Below are 18,881 nucleotides of genomic sequence, written 5' to 3'. Positions count from 1 at the left end.
CTTCAAAGCAGAAAGTTGAGCCAGGGCTTCTTTCCCAGACACAGGGGCACCGGGAGGTCGACACTCCTCCTGCCCAGCCGGGCGCCCCTCCGCGGACACTACCGGGTCGAGAGGATCCCGCGACTCGTGCCTCTCCAGTGAACTCCGGCTCCCGCAACCCCAGCCGGGTTCCTGGGACCCTCTGGTGACACTGGTGGCCAGTAGGGTCACTGGAGTCAAGCCCTTGGCCCGGGCTGCTTTACCCGTGCCCTCGGTTCGCGGCCAGCAGTCAGGGCGCGGGGCGGGGCGCGCCCGGGAGGCCGAGGCGGCGCGCTATTCCTGTCACTGTGAGCTACCGGCATGTTATGTGCGGCGCCCAGTCACGCCTTTGACCCGCCGCTCTGACCTGCGCCCTCCCCTCCCTAATCCCCTAGGCTTTCAGTTGATCCTCTGCGCGGAACAAGCTCACCCCCTCCCCCCACCACTGCCCCGTAACCAGTTGTCCCTGGCCTTTGCGGGTGCCCGCAGAACCCGTCCTCCTCGTCCACCCCCGAGAGGTCAGAGTCCTCGCCCTGCACTCCCGGGACGCCGCGTCTGCGCCGTCGGAGATCCAGCAATCCCGGAGTCCACCGCAGCTCGGTCCTTCCAGGTGATGGTGTGCGGCCACCGCCGCCCCTGGCTTGCAGGTGTGGGCTCTCCACATTGGGCCGGGGAGGGGACTTTGGGCAACGCGCTGGAAGCCTCCACAGTCGTGGAAACCAAGCCCCACACTCCCCGGAAGCCTCAGAATTCCGCGCCCTCCGTTACTAGGGGCCTACGAAAACCGTTTCCAGACTGGATTTGCTCTGAGAGGGGCACTGGGCGATCTGCAGGTCTGGATGAAGGAGCCCTGGGCTTTAAACTGAACAGGCAGAAATGGGCCCCTGCTAGGGGCTCTGTGGCTTACGCGGGGGTCCCGGGAGTGTCGTGCCCTCGGATGCCTCCGGCCCTGCCCAGCAGGCCTCTGGTCCCGCCAGGCTGCTTCCAGCCCTGGGCAGAATGAGTTACTTCCTGTCTTACTGCAAAGCTCATGGCGGCGCGCTGCTAACCGGCTACCAGGCCCTGCGCGCCGAGGGCTTTCTATGCGACGTGACACTGGAGACCGAGGGCAGCGAATTCCCGGCGCACAGGTCGCTCCTGGCGTGCTCCAGTGACTACTTCAGGGCCCTGTTCAAGAGCCACACTCAGGAATCTCGGGCGCGCGTGATCCACCTGCACGTGCCATCGGCAGCCGGCCTGCAGCGCCTGCTGGACTTCATCTACACTGCCTGGCTGTCGCTTTCCATGGACACTGTAGAGGACACTCTGGAGGCCGCCAGCTACCTGCAGGTCACCGAGGCCCTGGGGCTCTGTGGGCGCTACCTGGAGCGCCAGCTGGCTCCAGAGAACTGCTGCTTCACCGCCAACGTGGCGTCGCGCTTTGGCCTGGCTCACACGCTGGACGCGGCCGAGCGCTGCATCGTGCGCCACTTGCGGGAACTGCTGGCGCGGGGCGCGGGCCCCGCGGGACTGCTGGAGCTCAACCCTACATCGCTAAGGGCTGTATTGGGTGCCCCCGACGTGGCGCGGGTGCCCGAGGCCCGGCTGCTGGGCCTGGCGTTAGCTTGGCTGCGGCAGGAGCCCACTACTGAGCGCCTGGCACACTGTACAGAGTTGCTGGAGCATGTCCGCTTTGGCCTGGTTCCCGCCGACGTACTGCGACGCGTGTACTCGGGCTCCGGCCTCGTGCTGCCCGCCCGGGTCAAGGGCCTCATCATCCAGGCCCTCAACTACCACACGACGCCCTCCCGCCAGCCACTCATGCAGGGCGAGCAGACCAGCATCCGGAGCCCCCAGACTCGAATCTTGTTGGTGGGGGGGCGCAGGGCACGGGAGGTGGTGATTGAGGAAGTCGTGGCCCCGCAGAGGGCAGCTAGGGGCCGGGTCGCCGCCCCAGAGCCCGAAGAGGAAGAGTTGGAGGAAGAGGAGGAGGAGGAGTGGGAGCTCACCCAGAACGTGGTGGCCTTCGATGTGTACAATCACCGCTGGCGCAGCCTCACGCAGCTACCCACACCACTGCTGGGGCACAGCGTGTGCACCGCGGGCAACTTCCTGTTTGTTCTGGGTGGGGAGAGCCCTTCCGGCAGTGTAACCTCGCCCCTGGCCGACAGCCCGCGGGTAGTCACGGCCGAAGTGCACCGTTACGACCCGCGCTTCCACGCTTGGATGGAGGTGCCCGCCATGCAGGAAGCGCGGGCCCACTTCTGGTGCGGTGCGGTGGGAGGTTGGCTCCTGGCCGTCGGGGGCCTGGGCGCGGGCGGTGAGGCGCTGGCCTCAGTGGAGATGTACGACCTGCGTCGGGACCGCTGGACTGCAGCTGGGGCACTACCGCGGCCTCTGCACGGTCACGCGGGGGCCGTCGGGGACCGCGGTGTTGTGTACATCTCGGGGGGCAAGACAGGGAGAGGCGAGGGCGGAGCGAGCAGCCTCCGGGACTTATACGTCCTGGGCCCTGAGGAGCAGGCTTGGAGTAAGAGGGCACCCATGGGGACCGCACGTTTCGGGCACCACATGGCAGTGCTGCGCGGCGCTGTGTTTGCTTTTCTGGGGCGATATGAGCCCTTCTCTGAGATCGAGCGCTATGATCCCGGCGCCGACCAGTGGACTCGGTTGCGGCCGCTACCCTACGACCGCTTCTGCTATGGGCTGGCCGTGGTCGAGGAGACAGCGTTGCTGCTGGGCGGCCTCAAGTGGCGGGACTCGCGCCAGGTGCCTACCCGCAACGTGGTGGGCTACGACCTTGACTTGGACCGTTGGGAGGACATCGGCTGCGCGTTGCCCTGGGCCTGGAGTGGCCTGCAGTGCGCAGTGCTGCAGCTGGCCGACGGTGGGGACGAGGAGAGGGAGGGAGAGCCTGGAGAGGCGCTAGATTTAGTGCTGGGCTAGATGGGTCAGTCCAGTTTCCTTCCGCAATGGAGGAGAAAGTAGCGCTTGGCTAGTCTTACAGAGCAACGGACAGGCTTTTTCTAAGAAAGGGACTCTGGGAGCAGAGTGGCTTCTGAAGGTTAACAGGCAAACAAGGCCTTGAGCAAAGAGAAACATTTCTCCTTGAGCTAAGAATGGGAGACAGGGGTGTTCAAATAGGAGGCTATATGAATCAACTTCAGTGAGCTGGTGAAATAAAATTGCTCACGCAAGGCTAGAAAAGGACTTTCACAAATAAAATATGACCTTATTTTCCATCTTACAGTTAGTGTTTCCCTAGGTGCAAAACAGTGATTACTTATGTGCCAAAAAAGAAAAAAAAAGGCCAAAAAATGTACCACAGGAAGCTTATACAAAACTCAGAAAATTGTTGGTTATAAAGGCTGTAATTAAGTCCTAGGAGATGGCATTATCTGAATAAATAGTGAAAGGAGAGTGCCTTGGTTAAATACCATGAAATCATTGTAGGGGGAACTATGATTTTATGATCTGGAGCCATGGTTACAGTTCTGCTCTGATGGTTTGATATAAATATGGAACTGAGGGGAAAAAAATCTCTAAGCACTTTTTTTTTTCCCTCTAGAAAGTATCCTAAAATTTTTCTGTCACTGGTGTCACCCTAGGCTGCTTTTGCCCTGACTTTAGACAGCTCACTGGTTTTAAGTCACATTTCATCAACCCTTAGCCATAATAATCAGGCTCCTCTGGTTAAGTGGAATGTCTAACCAAAACAAAACAAAAACTGATTTCTTTCATACTCTTAAATGTTCATTCTGCAGACATACTGTAGATTATATTTGTAAAAAAAATTAAGTTTTGGTGGTTACCCCCACTTCCCCCAAAAGAATCACAGAGAAAAGAAAGAGGAATAGGTAAAGTTTTAAAGTTTGTGTCAGGTAAATGGGAAACCAGCTTGATTTTTCAGGGTCTTAGATAAGATACTCATATATACTGAACAGGTGCTGCTTTTGGCTTGTATCACCAATGAGGCAGCAAAGTTAGAACTCGAAACTGGGGTGGGGGGTGGTGGCTGTATAATTAGGTCACAAAGAAATGTGGTAAGGACTTTGCATGAATAAAGTAGGTGCTTTATAAGGATTCATTAAGAGCTGAATTTATTTGACTTCAGTTTACAGTACTGCCTCTCTCCTAGATTTGAAACGAATGCAATAAAATGTACAGATATTATATAGTGTTAAAAGGTCTCTTTCATGCTAGGCTAGCCACGAGTCTTGTCAAATTCATTAGTTTAATTTTTACCATTTAAAACAACAGAGCTGACTTTACAAAAGTAAAAGCTGCTTACAGTAGCAACAGAGCTAGTCTTCCCATCAACTGCTTGCTGTTTACAGGCCACAACCTGGCCACTGTAAACATGACACATCCATCAGGTACATATATTTTTAAGTGAACATACACATTTGGTCTAGTAAACATCAATAAGTCTAAACACCTGTAACAAGCACACTTCATTTTAGGACAAGAGGTTTTTTTTTTTTTTTTTTTTTTTTTAACATATACAAAATCCCACAAATTTAATGTGCGTCAATATCCATGCAGTAAATAAATGTTTTTACAAATAGAATTCTTTGTAAATGATAAAAATATTACACTGGACCCAAAATTCCATACAAACATTAATACATGATTTCTCATCCATTTTGACTAAATATAGGATTACTGAAAATGTGCTGTAGAAAGGCCACTCTCCTGTACAGTTGTGCAAAGTCTGCAAAACGATAGTGATTCAATGGTGGTTTCAAAAGCAAAGAAAAAGATCCCCGCTGTGGAGTTTTTACTTTCTCCTCTACAGCAAAAATATTCACTGGCATATATCTGAACTCTTAAAGATGAAAGTACATTCACTGAGCTGTACAGGCAACAGTATAAAGCTGATTAGAAGTAGATTTTAGGATATAGAATAGTAAAGGAGGTTCCCTTTCTCCTCCTGAAAAAAACAGCAAATTGTGACTTGTACGTTATGCAGCCAGACACTAAAAAGCAGCACAGTCATTTTCATGCTGTGATCACTTTCAAAAACAAGACGCTTATAAATGGAAATATATGAAGAGGACTTTTTCTTAACTTCATCCACTCTACAGAACAATTCATGAAGCTAGGAAAAAAAACCTCTAAATTGTTTCTCTCATAATTCAATGTGACATCTCTCCGAATGACCATCACCCGCTTGCTCCTTAGTAGGGAAGTACATTTTTATTTTTTAATGTTGTTTTTTTGTAACACACATCAGCCTGTAACTAAACATATTGTACTTCCCTGCCTGAAGTCTAATTACATAAGTTTAATTAGTGGACTAGGGGAAAATTAGAAACTAAGTGGAAAGTTGATTCATTTCAGTTTATACCTTGTTGTCTTTTAAGAGTTGGAGTTTAAAAACATGAGTTTGGGCTGAAATTTATATATATATATATAGCTGTTAGCTGCCTTTCTGGGTGTGTTAAGTCAGTTTTTAAAAATCCCCTCTCAAATTCTTCTGTACACAATCAGCATCTCATCACTACAAAAATAAAGGAAGATTTAAACCAAGAAAATAAAGCAGCTCTATCTTCAATTTTGGTCTTAGTTACAAAAACATCTTACAAAGCTTTGCCCTGATACACCAAGTGTTCTCATAGATTTGGAATAATACTTCCATTAACTAGCTTTCACAAGTTAATAGACTATTAAGACGAATATTAGATACCTGAACTTTTCTTATGTCGATGCTCTTCTATTTTGCTTAGCTCTTGTATGTGCATCTACATTTCACAAAAATAAAACTACAGCATTAAACTTTGTGCAATGTTTAAGAAAATTCTTAGAACATTTTAATAAATATAAAAAAGGTTTAAATTCTTTCCCACCCACAAGGATGTCTGTACCTGAAAAAATGTGATTTACTTTTGAAGTCTTGTTTATATAAAATTAACTTAAAGGGAGAAAAGATGACCATAGATAGAAAACTGCCTTTTGTGGTTTTACTACTTGAAGACCACCTGTATTTAGAATTGTTTGCAAAAGTTAATTTTAAGTCATTAAAGACAGTTGATTTTGCACATGGTAAACATAAGCTGAGCACTGATTGCATATAAAATATACAAATGCTCATTAAAGATAGTGGTATTGTGACCATATATGGTTTGTTTCATATAGTTTGGTAACATTAAAGTATAGCTTGTCAAGTGTTCCACACATTGATATAAAAAACTACCTTATATATGTGTTCAGAGTACCAGCAGGTCCTAGATGGCCTGAAGGCAGAATACATTTAGACATGCGTTTCAATGTATGAATGAGTGTGTGTTAGAGAGGAAGTGATTACATCTACTTCAGAAGAAATACTCAGTGGGTCATTTGAGGTGGTATTTTGACAGATATCCAAGAAAAGGTCGAGGTACATCTGCTTCCATTGTTGGAATTCTTTAGAAGTCAAATCTGGATTGTCTAGGACTTTATCGATAATGGCTACTTCCCCTTCTCTGGCCTGAAAAGAAAAAGGAGTCAACAATTAAGACAGGGACAAAGTTTTATTCAAGTTTAAAATAAAAAGTTAATGGCAAAACATTTAAGAAGCCCATAAGAGATGGCTTTGGATACTCACACCCACCCAGTTCTTTAGACTCACGTCCTAAGTGTACTTTTTTCTACACCCGAGGAATGCCTCCTTTTGCCCACTGTGTGGTTTGCTTTTTCTCTTTGCCTGTCCTTTTGCCCATCTCTGCTATGGAAAGCTTTTTTGTTCTTTAAGATCCAGTTCAAAAGCTTCTCATTTCTTTAAGCTGTGCTTAAACACTCAGAAAAGTTTTCTTCCTCATTTATGCCCCTTTACTACTCCATCACTGCCACTGAGTACATTTGTCATATTCTATTTCTTGAGTTACTTTTGCATGTGTTCTATCTCTCCTGCTTTATGGTAAGCTTCTCATATTTGAAAGAGACTGAGCATGGCCCCCGTTACCATAAATACATAATTCTTGCTGTGTAAATGCTATGGCTCCCTTTCTGTAGCACTGGGGGCCTGTAAGGGAGAATGGCACTCCCTTCTATGTTGGAAGCTGGGTCTCAGCTGAAGACTAAGCTTCATTTTGGTATAACTCACCAAGTTAAAACTATCACCTGGGGAAGACGAAAATTTCCCAGGTGGAAGGTGGGATGGAGAAGTAGGGGTTAAGACAATCTGAGCAGCTCAGTCCTGCCTTTTAGGGACCCAAGCAAAGCTTAGGGAAGTGTAGAAAATGTTCTGCAGGAATTAAGGCACACACCTCTGGGCCAGCCAGAGTTGGGAGGCAAAGAAAACAGCAAGGTGCTTAAGAAGTTGGTCTGGCCTCACAGACCAGAATATGGAAGAGGGCTGGGACTGAGGATGTTGTGAGTTGCCTGTGGTGGGATCTGGGATCTGAGATCTGTGCTTGGTGAGGGGGACTGTTAAAATTCCAGGAACTAGACACGTCCAGGGTTGCTTGGCCAGCTGTCCTTCCCTAATGAAGGAATCCATTGCCTATTAATTTTCCATGCCAAAAAGCATAGGGTTCTGTAGTTCATTTGTACCAATGAGGGGCATTTTTTTAACAGTGACTTTTCGTTATCTTTCTTGGCCCCAGAGAATCGAGTGGAGCATTCATGTATCTGGTGATTCATCAATACTTAGTGAACTGAACATTGGCAGTAGCCACATATTTTGTCACTGGAAGAAAATACCTTGGGGGACTCTACAGAGCATAAAAAACAGAGAAAAGGGGCTGTGAGATAGAAGGAGAGAAACAGGTCTTTAAGATTTTGAATCTAACCTGCTTCAAAATGCCTGCCTGCCTTCTAAACCAGGCAGTTTAGAACTGAATGGGGGAAGTGGAGAGGCTCTATAAGGTGGGAGGGTGATAATATCTTTGAAGTAGGATTAGTCACTGGAACTATTCTTATGACTATTATAGCACTCTCTAAAAATTCTGCTCTTCCCAAAAGTCCATTATATTGTCCCCTGGATTTGCAGTAGTATTTGCATGACTACCAATTAAAAGCTAATGGAGTCTGAAAACTTTGCTGCTTGCTATCTGAAATTCTTTCAGGTCATTTTCTAGTTGGTCTGTCTCTTTGGTACTCACCTATATTTCAAAATTACAAAACCTCAGCAGCATGCTATGGATCTGAAATATTTCCCAAAGGAGCCCTTTGACCTTTTGTTTCCTGAAATTACTACAGCAATACTCTGTAGTTCTTTTCTGTGTTTTTTTTTTTTTTAATTATACTTTAGTTCTGGGATACATGTGCAGAACGTGCAGGTTTGTTACACACGTATACATGTGCCATGGTGGTTTGCTGCACCCATCAACCCGTCATCTACATTAGGTATTTCTCCTAATGCTATCCCTCCCCTAGCCCCCTACTCCCCGACAGGCCCCATTGTGTGATATTCCACTCCCTGTGTCCATGTGTTCTCATTGTTCAACTCCCACTTATGTGTGAGAACATGCAGTGTTTGGTTTTCTGTTCTTGTGTTAGTTTGCTGAGAATGATGGTTTCCAGCTTCATCCATGTCCCTGCAAAGGACATGAACTCATCCTTTTTTATGGCTGCATAGTATTCCATAGTGTTTATGTGCCACATTTTCTTTATCCAGTCTATCATTGATGGGCATTTGGGTTGGTTCCAAGCCTTTGCTATTGTGAACAGTGCCACAATAAACATACATGTACATGTGTCTTTATAGTAGAATGATTTATAATCCTTTGGGTATATACCCAGTAATGGGATTGCTGGGTCAAATGGTATTTCTGGTTCTAGATCCTTGAGGAATCGCCACACTGTCTTCTACAATGGTTTAACTAATTTACATTCCCACCAACAGTGTAAAAGTGTTCCTATTTCTCCACATCCTCTCCAGCATCTGTTTTTTCCTGACTTTTTAATGATCACCATTCTAACTGGCATGAGATGGTATCTCACTGTGGTTTTGATTTGCATTTCTCTAATGGCCAGTGATGATGAGCTTTTTTTCATGTTTGTTGGCTGCATAAATGTCTTCTGTTTTTGTTTGTTAAGGGCACAGGGCCTGCTCAGGTGGCTTGTGTGGTGGGCCCCCTCCTTCAATCTCCCACACACACTTCCCCACACACGGTGAGCAGGGCTCACTTGTCTGCCTCCTTTTCCAACTTCCTGCCTCTCTGCTCTCCTTTCCTCACCACCTCCTCCCCAACCTGGGGGCATATAATAAGGAGACTGGAAGCAATGTAAACATTTACAGAAATGTATAATAGGAGGGTCACATGTAAGTTGGGAACTGATAGCATAAACAGAATGATTATACAATTTCTACATGGAACACAAATCACCATGGCTTCACCCCAAATGCACTGTAGTTCATGCAGGAAACAATCGTGAAATATCTCAAACTCTTTTAGCACCCACTATTGCATTCTGCATGCATCCTGTGCTCTTTTAATAATGCTAATAATTATACCACATGGTATTTTTATCTTAGAAAATCTATAGACTGAGGAATAACACCAGCCCTGCATTTTTAGAAAACAATTTAAATCACATCCTGTTTTCTCCTAGAACTGAGTAAAATAACATTTAATCAGTGCTTTGAGACGTTAATGAAAAGTTAAGATGATCTCCTCTTTACCAATATACTTATTATGACATAGAAACAGCTCAGCTTCAGGTTCTTACTGCTTACCTCTTCTTCTCCCCAGTCCCCAATTTGTATTTCTTAACCTACAGTATCTGGTAATCCACTTTAAGAATGAATCTCTTCAAAGAAATTTGTCCTTCCATTTCTTGTCTTACCTTTAAAGTGCTTTTGAGAATTCTCAGCCTGTGTAGTTTTTCATTCATTACAGGATCATTACATCTTTTTATAAATGATAGCTTGTATTCCATCTTGGTTGAAATACGATGTTCTCCTAGTGGTGACAGACTGGCCTGCTCCAGTGCCCTGTATAAATCTTGCAATGAGTCTCCTAACTTTTCTTCTCTACTTTCACCTGCAATGTCCAAAAAAATAAAAAAAAAAAGAGAGAAAGAGAGAGAAATGAATTCATTGCAATAAAGTTATTTGACACACTGAAAATTTATTAAAATATCAAAACTATCTGAAAAACAGGATAATGAATGACTATGAAAACACTATTATATTAAAAAACAACAACAAAAACCCACAGCTGCTAGTTATATTGGGTAACATTAGCTACAGACAGCTAATTGTTTTAGAATGATCAAATAATAGGATTATTTGATTAACCAAATATACTCTTGATAGCAAATTGCCATATATATCTTGAGTCTAGCAAGTTCAAAGAATAAGAATACAAAAGGCACACAACATGGAAACAATCCTGCACATTATCTTTTAAAATATTAATGAATATCCTTTATCATTATGCTGATAAGCATAGAAATGCTGATTAATAGAGCTTGCCTGGTTTAGCAACACCGAATGAACTTATTTTTACATTTTTCCAGATTTCATAAGATTGAATGGCATTCAATGGAGCATATTTGATTATAAAAATCTTCCAATTGTGCCATAGAGGATTATTAGGTTTCATGTGACTGCCATAGTAATGCCTTGTACATTGTAAATATAATAACTGATCATAAAGTATCAATATTCTAATTAAAATGAAATATGGGAATATGTTTATGTGCAAATATGGCATGTGCTAAGAGAAGATACTTAGTATTTGTAAGACCTGAGGAGAAAATACTCCAGTTAAATATTTTTGAGAAAAAAATGAGAGACTGGCTCAATAAGGATCTTAGACATAGTTGAACAAATAAAACTCCCATCTTGTTTTTTAATTGCCTGAACACTAATGTCATATCTTTCTCAACAATGATAAACAAAGATGAACTAGGATTTTGCTTGGAGTGGCAGATTGGAGTAGGGCTATATCATCTTTTTTAAAATAGATAGCCAGAGTCATATTTAAGTAATTATATTGGCCCAAAGAGTAAATATGGAATGTTGTTCATTCCGCAATGGTCCATGTGAATATTTTAGGCTTTCTGACATAGTTTAAAAAAAAGATTCCTTAATTGGTAATGATGCCATTTAATATTTAGATGTGCCAGGCAGCAAGGTAAATGCTTAATCTTTATGATCTCATGTAATCCTCACAACAATACTAAGAGCAGATCTATTTGATCTTCATTTATAGCAGGGCAGTATCTTGCTCAAAGACACACTTAGTATAAGTGGTGGAGCTAGAATTCCATGTGGGCAGTCTGACCCCAGAATCCACAATTTTAACAAGAATTCTATACTGCCAATTTTTTCAGTTGTCTTTTGAAATGTGTATTTAGCAGTAGATGCCAACAAATGTGAGACTCCCTTAAAATGCAGCATTCAAAAAAATTTTTAAAATGACTGTATGTAAAATTGTCAACAATGCCCAAAATGTACAGTACCTTAACCTAAAAAGATAATTTTAGGATTAAAAAGTAGCTTTATTTAAATTCCGCATTCAACTTTTGGCTCTGCTACTGAAGTTAACAACTAATGGTAGGTATAGTCATTGAGTCCTTCTATTAGAAAATTCTTTGTTATCATCAGCACATGCTATCACTAAGCCTTCTGTGATAAATTTTAACTTCTTAACCATATATCTAAGTTAGAACTATAATCTAAAAACACAAAAATCTCTTTAAATAACAGCTTTTAAATTCTCTGTTGGCCCATCACTGAATATATTCGACACCTAGAGGATTTTGAGGGATGGGGGATGGAAGACTGTAAAAAGGAGAAACTGCTTTGTGGGTTATGAACGAAATGGAAGCAAGATAGGGAATCCTAACTGAGAATGATTTGGAATGAGGAAGGCACAAAATCAGATGATCATTTAGAATAACTAAATTGAATTGTAAAAACAAGGACACATTTAAACAGCACAAGTCTATTTCAGAAAATCATAGGCCAGGAAAGATCCCTGAGGAATTATATAGTAGTTATTGAATTCTTTTTTTTCCTCAAGGCAATACTGCATGTAAAACCAGATGTAATTTCATAGAGTAGAGGGTGGGGTTGAAAATGGGAGGCCTAACAGATGTGAATTATAGTAGTTAAGGTATCAGGTGGCCTAATGTATTATTAGTTTTTTGGTTCTAGAAAGAAGGTGAAGGAAAAAGGGATTCAGATTTTAGTTTTAGGATTTAAGGGAGGCAGAAGTATTTTTACACAGTAATTTTTATTTTAAAAGAACCTTCCTCCATATTACCTAACATTGTAGAAGGGTGTATATATTTTGTTTAAAAAAATTTTGACCCAGTTTTCCCTCAGTTCTTAAAGCTTGTGAAATACTGGGGCAGATGACTGATTTTATAAAATTTCAATGTAGTTTTACTTTAAGAAGGATGAATGAAGATTCAATATATAAAATGACATACATAGGTATTAAACAATAAAAACTGAAAGTTTCTCCCCCTTCTTGCTCTTATGGGGGAGAAAAGCATTCAATCAAAAGACAACATAATTCTACAAAGAATCTGGTTTGACAGCTGTAAAAAGAATTGAGTGTGAATTTATCTCTGGGCAGCACACTTGAACAAGCAATCACAATGAGACGGAACACAGAAACATTTCCAAGTATAGTAATGGGATGGTGTGGCTCCTATCAGAGATAAGTAAGCCACCCCCTACCCCCATCCCCTACACATCATACACATACACTACATAAGACACAGTAGTGGGATGAGTAAGGACGAGGGACTGAGATGCCAGGCTACCACAAAATGCCACCAATTACTTAACATTTTAAGACTAGACAAAGAGTCTTTTTATTTTCAAAAGAGGGGTTGGTGAGGGGCAGAGTCACATTATAAATCTGATTCACTGTGCTCAACAGTCAAAACAACACAGAACTCAACATTCAAGACAAAAACAGACCTTTATTTTCTTTTATAATTTTCAATTGGTTTCCTTGATTTTTCTCAGATGAATACCAATTAAGTCAATTGGGGCTACTGTTGCAACTGAAAATATGAAAGCACCTTTATTTTCTTCTCTTTTTGCCCTCTTCTTCATCTCCTTCTCACTTCTCTTCAGGCTTCTCTCTTTTTTCAACCCTTGCTTTTTCTTCCTTTAGAAGAGGCTTGCTTTGGAAGAGGAGGCAAGCACTTGGTGAGGTCTGCTTCCTGATTGATTTTCTTTCAATGTGCCAGTACAGCCATTGGAACACTGGCTGAAAACCAGCTCTTTTGCAATTTGAATGAATGTTTTCTGAAAGTTGGCAAAGTGTAGAGACCACATTCAAATCACAGGACATATATAGGAACCTTCTGTGATTCCTAATGAGGAACTGTATCACACTATAATGGAATTTTAATCTGTATCTAATTTATTCAGGAAATCTGGGCCTATGCAGAAATAAATTTCCCCCAAAATTATATTTACGTTTACAACATGTAAATTAGTCCTGTGTCAGATTACATACTTTTGAATTCCAATTTTACTGAAGCAAAGAGTGCATATAAAATTTTCTTTCCTACATAAAATTTCATTGATTGATGGATTTGAGGATCATAATTAAGCTATTGATGAATTAACTTGTATTCTGTGCCGAGGGAGGGTCATTTATGGCTGTGTCATACTTGACAGGGTGAAAGAAGATCCTCTTTATTGTCCCTTTTTGTATTCTGCTCCACTATGAAATATTGTGAATCTAGGAATGTAGAGAGCATCATTATTTGTCTTTTTCAGGTTGCCTATGACCTTTAGGTAGTAAGTGATAAATGAAAGCTCAAAGAAAAGAATAGCTAACGAAAAATACCAGTTTGTTGGAATCTCTTGCAAATTGCTTATTAGAAGATAATAATGCATTTCTCAAATACCAAAAAGTCTTTGCTTGACGTATTTCTTACATTCAGGCTCAGTGGTTTCCAAACTTTTTCTGATTGCACACTCTTATTAGTTAAAACACTTCTGTTTTATAGAATAGAAACTTATATACATGTATTACTCTATAGTAATAAATAGATGTTATAAAACATACACAAAAAGAAATTCAAAAGGATGAGAGATAAAACTCAAGGAAAAATTCCAATGTTTTTTCTTCCTGTACCTTAATGGACCCTTGTGTGCCCTACTTCAGAGACTTAGACTGTGACTTTTCCACGAGTAGAATTTGTCCCACTCATATTTGCATTTCCCATTCTTCTACCTGGCACAGTGCCTCATGCAACCCAACACGTTCAAACAGAGTGATGTTTTCTTTACTTTATATATGAACTACTCCAAAGAGCGTTCCCTAATAGGTGACTGTGTAATTATTAGGACAGTCTATTGTATAATATTGTTCATGAAACTTGACAACCTAAAATTTTACTCTAGTGTCCTCCCCATTTCCCCATCCCTGCAATGACAATGTTGAAGGAGCATAAAAAATGAAAACAAAACAAATAAGTAAACCAGTTGGGTTCTTGAGGAATGAAATCAATGATGGATAGTGAGTTCTGTACATATTTCGGAAGGGATCTGTGATCTTGTATAATTGGACAATGATATCCTTGTGGAAACAGTTGTTCCTTCTGCAATACAGCTGTGTAATGAGCCCAGAGGGTTGGGAAAGACTAAATCACAAATGGGAGAGAAGACTGGACATAGTCAGATTTGAGAGACATTCATTCTTGTACAGCTGCAGAGTGCTTTAAGGCTTCCAGGCTAATGATATCAAGTATGTGAAACACTATTCTTGTCACAAAAGGCAATTAACATTTGCATTGAGAACACCCGAATATTTTCTATGAATATGAATTTACTAGCAAGCCATAATGAATAACTTATTTATATGTAAGGTGACAAAATTTTAATGGACTTAATGTCTTTGGAGGTTTTATGATAAGGATGATTAAGTATTCAGGGGTTTATACTATAATTTGAATGTTTGTAATTAAATACTAGCTCTCTTAATTCGTGCTTTTATATAAGTCAATCAGCTATGCCTACCATTATAAAACTGGGTTTGGGGAAGGCAGTTTGTTATATCAGAAAAAAACATAAGATTTTAAAGATTTTAAAAGCTGGCTTTTAGTCCTCCCTCTGTAATCAACTACTTGTTTCATATTTAGGGGTTATTTATTTTCTTTTAGGCAAAGTAACAATACACAAACATTACTATTGGGCAATACTTTCTCTGAGGAAAGAAATCTATTTTAGTGAGAAAAAAACCCTTCTCTTAAAAGAACAGCTTGAGTGACTCCACCAGCATTTGCTAAATGTATTTTTAAAGAACATGTAAAGCCCATCCTTGTAAGAATGATAATGTGCTTCACTGAAATCAAGTACTTGTGTCTGTCAATTCTTTCCTTACAACACAAAATCTTGCTCCATAAAGATGTGACAAAAGAGATAGAGCTAAAGTTTATTCTATACTTCTTTCTCTGAACATGTAATTTCTGCTAAATTATGCAGTTTAATGATAAAAATACATGACAGTGGTTGAATTTTCAGGGCACTATGGTATTTACGACAAGTAGTTCAGATGGCAAAATCTTGGTGTCCTTAGTATTGATTTATTGCCTCAAAGAAGGGAAGGTTCTTTGAAGGACAATCAAAAATATAAATGACAGAGTTTAGGTTTACCCACAGAATTTAAAAAATTTAACCACTAGGAATATGGAAGCCAAAGTGCTAGCTCTCAGGCAGGAATTCATAAAGGATATAGTTTAAAACCAAAGCTAAGAGATGATTATTTTTGAAAATTAATGTGGAGTCACTATATTCCTTAATGAAAAAAAAAAACCCAATTCTCCAGATCACAAAATTTTACTTGACTTAAACAGGGAGAATGACCCAAGACAATCCCATAAATATTAAATGCCAATAAAATGCATTTTGATGGATTTCCATATACCAGAACCATCATTATATAGATATTTTTAAAAAAACACATTAAAATGGTTAGAGCACAGAGGCAATTGTAAGGCAGATCAATGTGATTTTATTCACAGAAACAAATTCCATTTGTGAGAAAGAAGCACTGATTACTTCTTTTTAGAAAGATATTTACTATCAGGCATACTTAGCAAATTATTTAGCTATCTGAAAAGATCTGATACCAATTGGTCATATTTTTATTTTTAAGTAATTTATATTTTTACAGGTATTCACATTATGCAATACCACACACTGCGGTGACAGGAAGAAAAAAACATTTCAAAATACAGTGTTAAATTATCTGTTCATTGCACAGTATGAAATATCCATTAATTAGCATTAAAATTATTACAGTGTATCTTATCCAACTAAAGGAAATTTCACATCCACTACAGAAGAAAAATAAGCAATATTGATTGAGCCATAGGGGACCCAGTTACATAGTATTAAATAATATCTGAAGCTAGTTTGAAAGACATCCAGACAAAATACTTTTTCAAAAATGAAACCCACAGCCTATAGATTCGAAATATTTTACAGAAAAGAATAGCTCATGCCTGCCCTAAGAGGCAACACCACTTGTGTACAAGTGCCAAGAAATAAGGAGAAAGTTAGGATTTTAGCTGAAGATTCTATAATAAAGCCTGGCATGAGAAATTTTCTTCATTAATGTCACCGAAAGCAGTCTCTGTGTTGCACCTGAATACACTTTATAATAGAATAAACATATTAAGTTTCAAAGCAAATTGTGTATACCTTGCCTTAATAGATTACACTTAATTTAGTACAATACAGCACGTCAAGTTTTAAAAATGCAAAATACACTTAATACATAATTTGCTTTCTCTGCTTTGCCTTAAAGAGGCCACCAAAGAGTCCATTAAACAGCCAGAATTTTCTAGTTATTGAAGCTGATCCCTCTCTTTTCCTGGTGTCAGGAGAACACAACTGAGGTGTCACCACACAGAGCCCTTTCCCAGTTAAGACCCTTTCCCCTTCTGTTCTCCCATAGAAACCGCAGTTTTCTGTTACTGTGCTCCATCTTGATTGGCTTTGATCTTATGCTAGTCCCAATGTAGAAAGCTCGCATTCTTCTTAAGAGTGGCCTGCCCCTCTTATATCCCTTTGGGAGGCCCCCAATCCAAAACACTTGATGATCTAAGCTTTATACAAGTCTGTTTTCTGTTATAAACAGCAAGGACGAGGCCATTTTAGTTGCTTGCAAGAGGTTGATGTTGAGTCTGCGCCGTACCGACTCTCTCCGATCTAAATTCTCTAAACATTAGCTTATCAATCTGTGAGTCCAATGGGTTGAGTGCCAACAGAAGTGGATCCGATTTGGCATGGAGAGGTTCTACCAACTCTCGCAGTGTATTAGCCTAATATGATAAAGCAGTGATACAATATGATGAAAGACCTGCGAGTGCCATTATTTCCAAAGCATATTAGTATTTGTATTAGAAATACCATCATGCAATACCCATGAAGAGAAAGTAGAAAAATATGGCTAGAATTGCATATGGTTTTAATACAATGTCTTTCTGTTGGCATGCAAGTCTACTTGGCCATAAATGGGACACTTTTTGTTTTAAACTTGGTTGTTTGGAAATGTTAATCTCCCAAATATACACAATAACACACAGTGCAGAAAAATCTTTTCCCACCACTATACTTGTATATGTATGTCTATAATTTTAATCAGAATACTTTATGTTAAAATGTTCTCCATATACATGTAAAATTACCATTTCTTTTGAGAAAATTAAAATTATTTCTATACGAATCTTTCCTCAAATTCATCCAATCAAGAAGCATGAAGAAAACCTTTCTAGTCTTCTGACCAGAAGGGTATTTGATTAACCTGATATATATGCTACTATGTTCTAATCAGTGAGACAGTGGAATAGCCTAGCTAGTATTGCTCCGATGAGGAGGCTGCATGCTTAACAATGCAAAATGCCAAGAAATGAAAAGCTAAAACAGAGTGAATGTGATGAAAGGGTGACTTTACACCTGAGCATAAGTCACATGCCAAGGAGTTAAGAAACTGGAAGAGATGGATATTTCTGAATGACCTGAGAAACTAACAACAATTTGGATAAAATAAACTGTACTCTCTTTTAGGTCATTTTATTTTGGATCTTGAGGAATCTAATAAATATTGTCAGCAGCAACAAACCAGCAATATTTTAAATCTCTAGCCTAGTGCAGATTTTTATCTGCAACATCCTGTAGTATCTTTTGAGTTATATTGAGAAAAGAAGAAACAAGTTGGGAGAGAGAATAGAGAAAGCATGTTGTCATTATGTCCTCCCTTAGAAAATGGGGAGGGACACATCTTGCCTATAACACTGATATCTAGCAAACAAGATATAGCATAGTTCAGAAATCAGCAGAACTAATTTTTGTCTGTAATATTATACTCTTTTTGCAGAAATGGGGGTGGGAACTGAATAATCTTCATATATATATCAAATGAAACAAAACACAATACTTCAGTTTTTAGAATATTATAATACCGGAATGCTAGCTTTAGCTTCTACCACTTTGTTTCACAAGGTCATGGAATTTCACACAGCAAAATCAGAAGGAATCCAACCTTGGGCACAAGGTCATTTCTAAGTTTAAACTGTTCTTCATTTATCCAAGCAATTCAAACATTTTGTAGTTATTTTGAACACATCCATTGTTTCCCCACAGAGATAAGGTTACGTGAACCTTTTAATTTCTAGTACACATTCCCTTAATGCCCATTTAACTCATACTAAACTGAACTAGAGCCCTGGTAAGTCACAATTGCTGAATTCTATTGCAAGAGACTGGAAACATCTCCTCAGTTTAGCTCCTACAGGATGGTGGAGGGAGAAGTACTATTTCAAAATGGCTACAACTAGTTACCAGTTAGGGTATGTTAGCATAAGAGAAGGTAACTCCCTAGGGCAAGGTATCTCTTCAACTACTAGTGGTAACAGTACCAGTGGTTACTGAATCTCAGCGTGGAGGTGCTTGTTAAACACAGATTTCTGGG

General features: G+C 40.6%; 2 protein-coding genes across 6 annotated transcripts in view; one reads left to right on the top strand and one right to left on the bottom strand.

The window, feature by feature from the left end:
• The first annotated feature begins 334 nt into the window (after nucleotides 1-334).
• Nucleotides 335-4,080, top strand: KLHL34 (kelch like family member 34). The gene has a single exon (XM_025373445.1). The coding sequence runs from the start codon at nucleotides 1,018-1,020 to the stop codon at nucleotides 2,941-2,943; it is 1,926 nt and encodes a 641-aa protein (XP_025229230.1). The 5' UTR covers nucleotides 335-1,017; the 3' UTR covers nucleotides 2,944-4,080.
• CNKSR2 (connector enhancer of kinase suppressor of Ras 2) overlaps nucleotides 4,075-18,881 on the bottom strand; it is a 301,612-nt gene continuing 286,805 nt past the window's right edge. For 4 of the 5 annotated variants that reach the window (XM_025373440.1, XM_025373441.1, XM_025373442.1 and 1 more), the window contains 2 exons: nucleotides 9,769-9,965; nucleotides 4,075-6,466 (listed from right to left, as the gene is read on the bottom strand). In XM_025373440.1, the coding sequence (XP_025229225.1) occupies nucleotides 6,251-6,466; nucleotides 9,769-9,965 (413 nt within the window). In that variant the 3' untranslated portion in view covers nucleotides 4,075-6,250. Of the gene's footprint in view, nucleotides 6,467-9,768; nucleotides 9,966-15,897; nucleotides 17,233-18,881 lie in introns of those variants that run through there. The other variant, XM_025373444.1, reaches the window with a different exon arrangement.

The sequence above is a fragment of the Theropithecus gelada genome, chromosome X (genome assembly GCF_003255815.1).
Source record: "Theropithecus gelada isolate Dixy chromosome X, Tgel_1.0, whole genome shotgun sequence".
Classification (NCBI taxonomy): Eukaryota; Metazoa; Chordata; class Mammalia; order Primates; family Cercopithecidae; genus Theropithecus; species Theropithecus gelada.
This window is presented reverse-complemented; position numbering and strand designations above follow the sequence as displayed.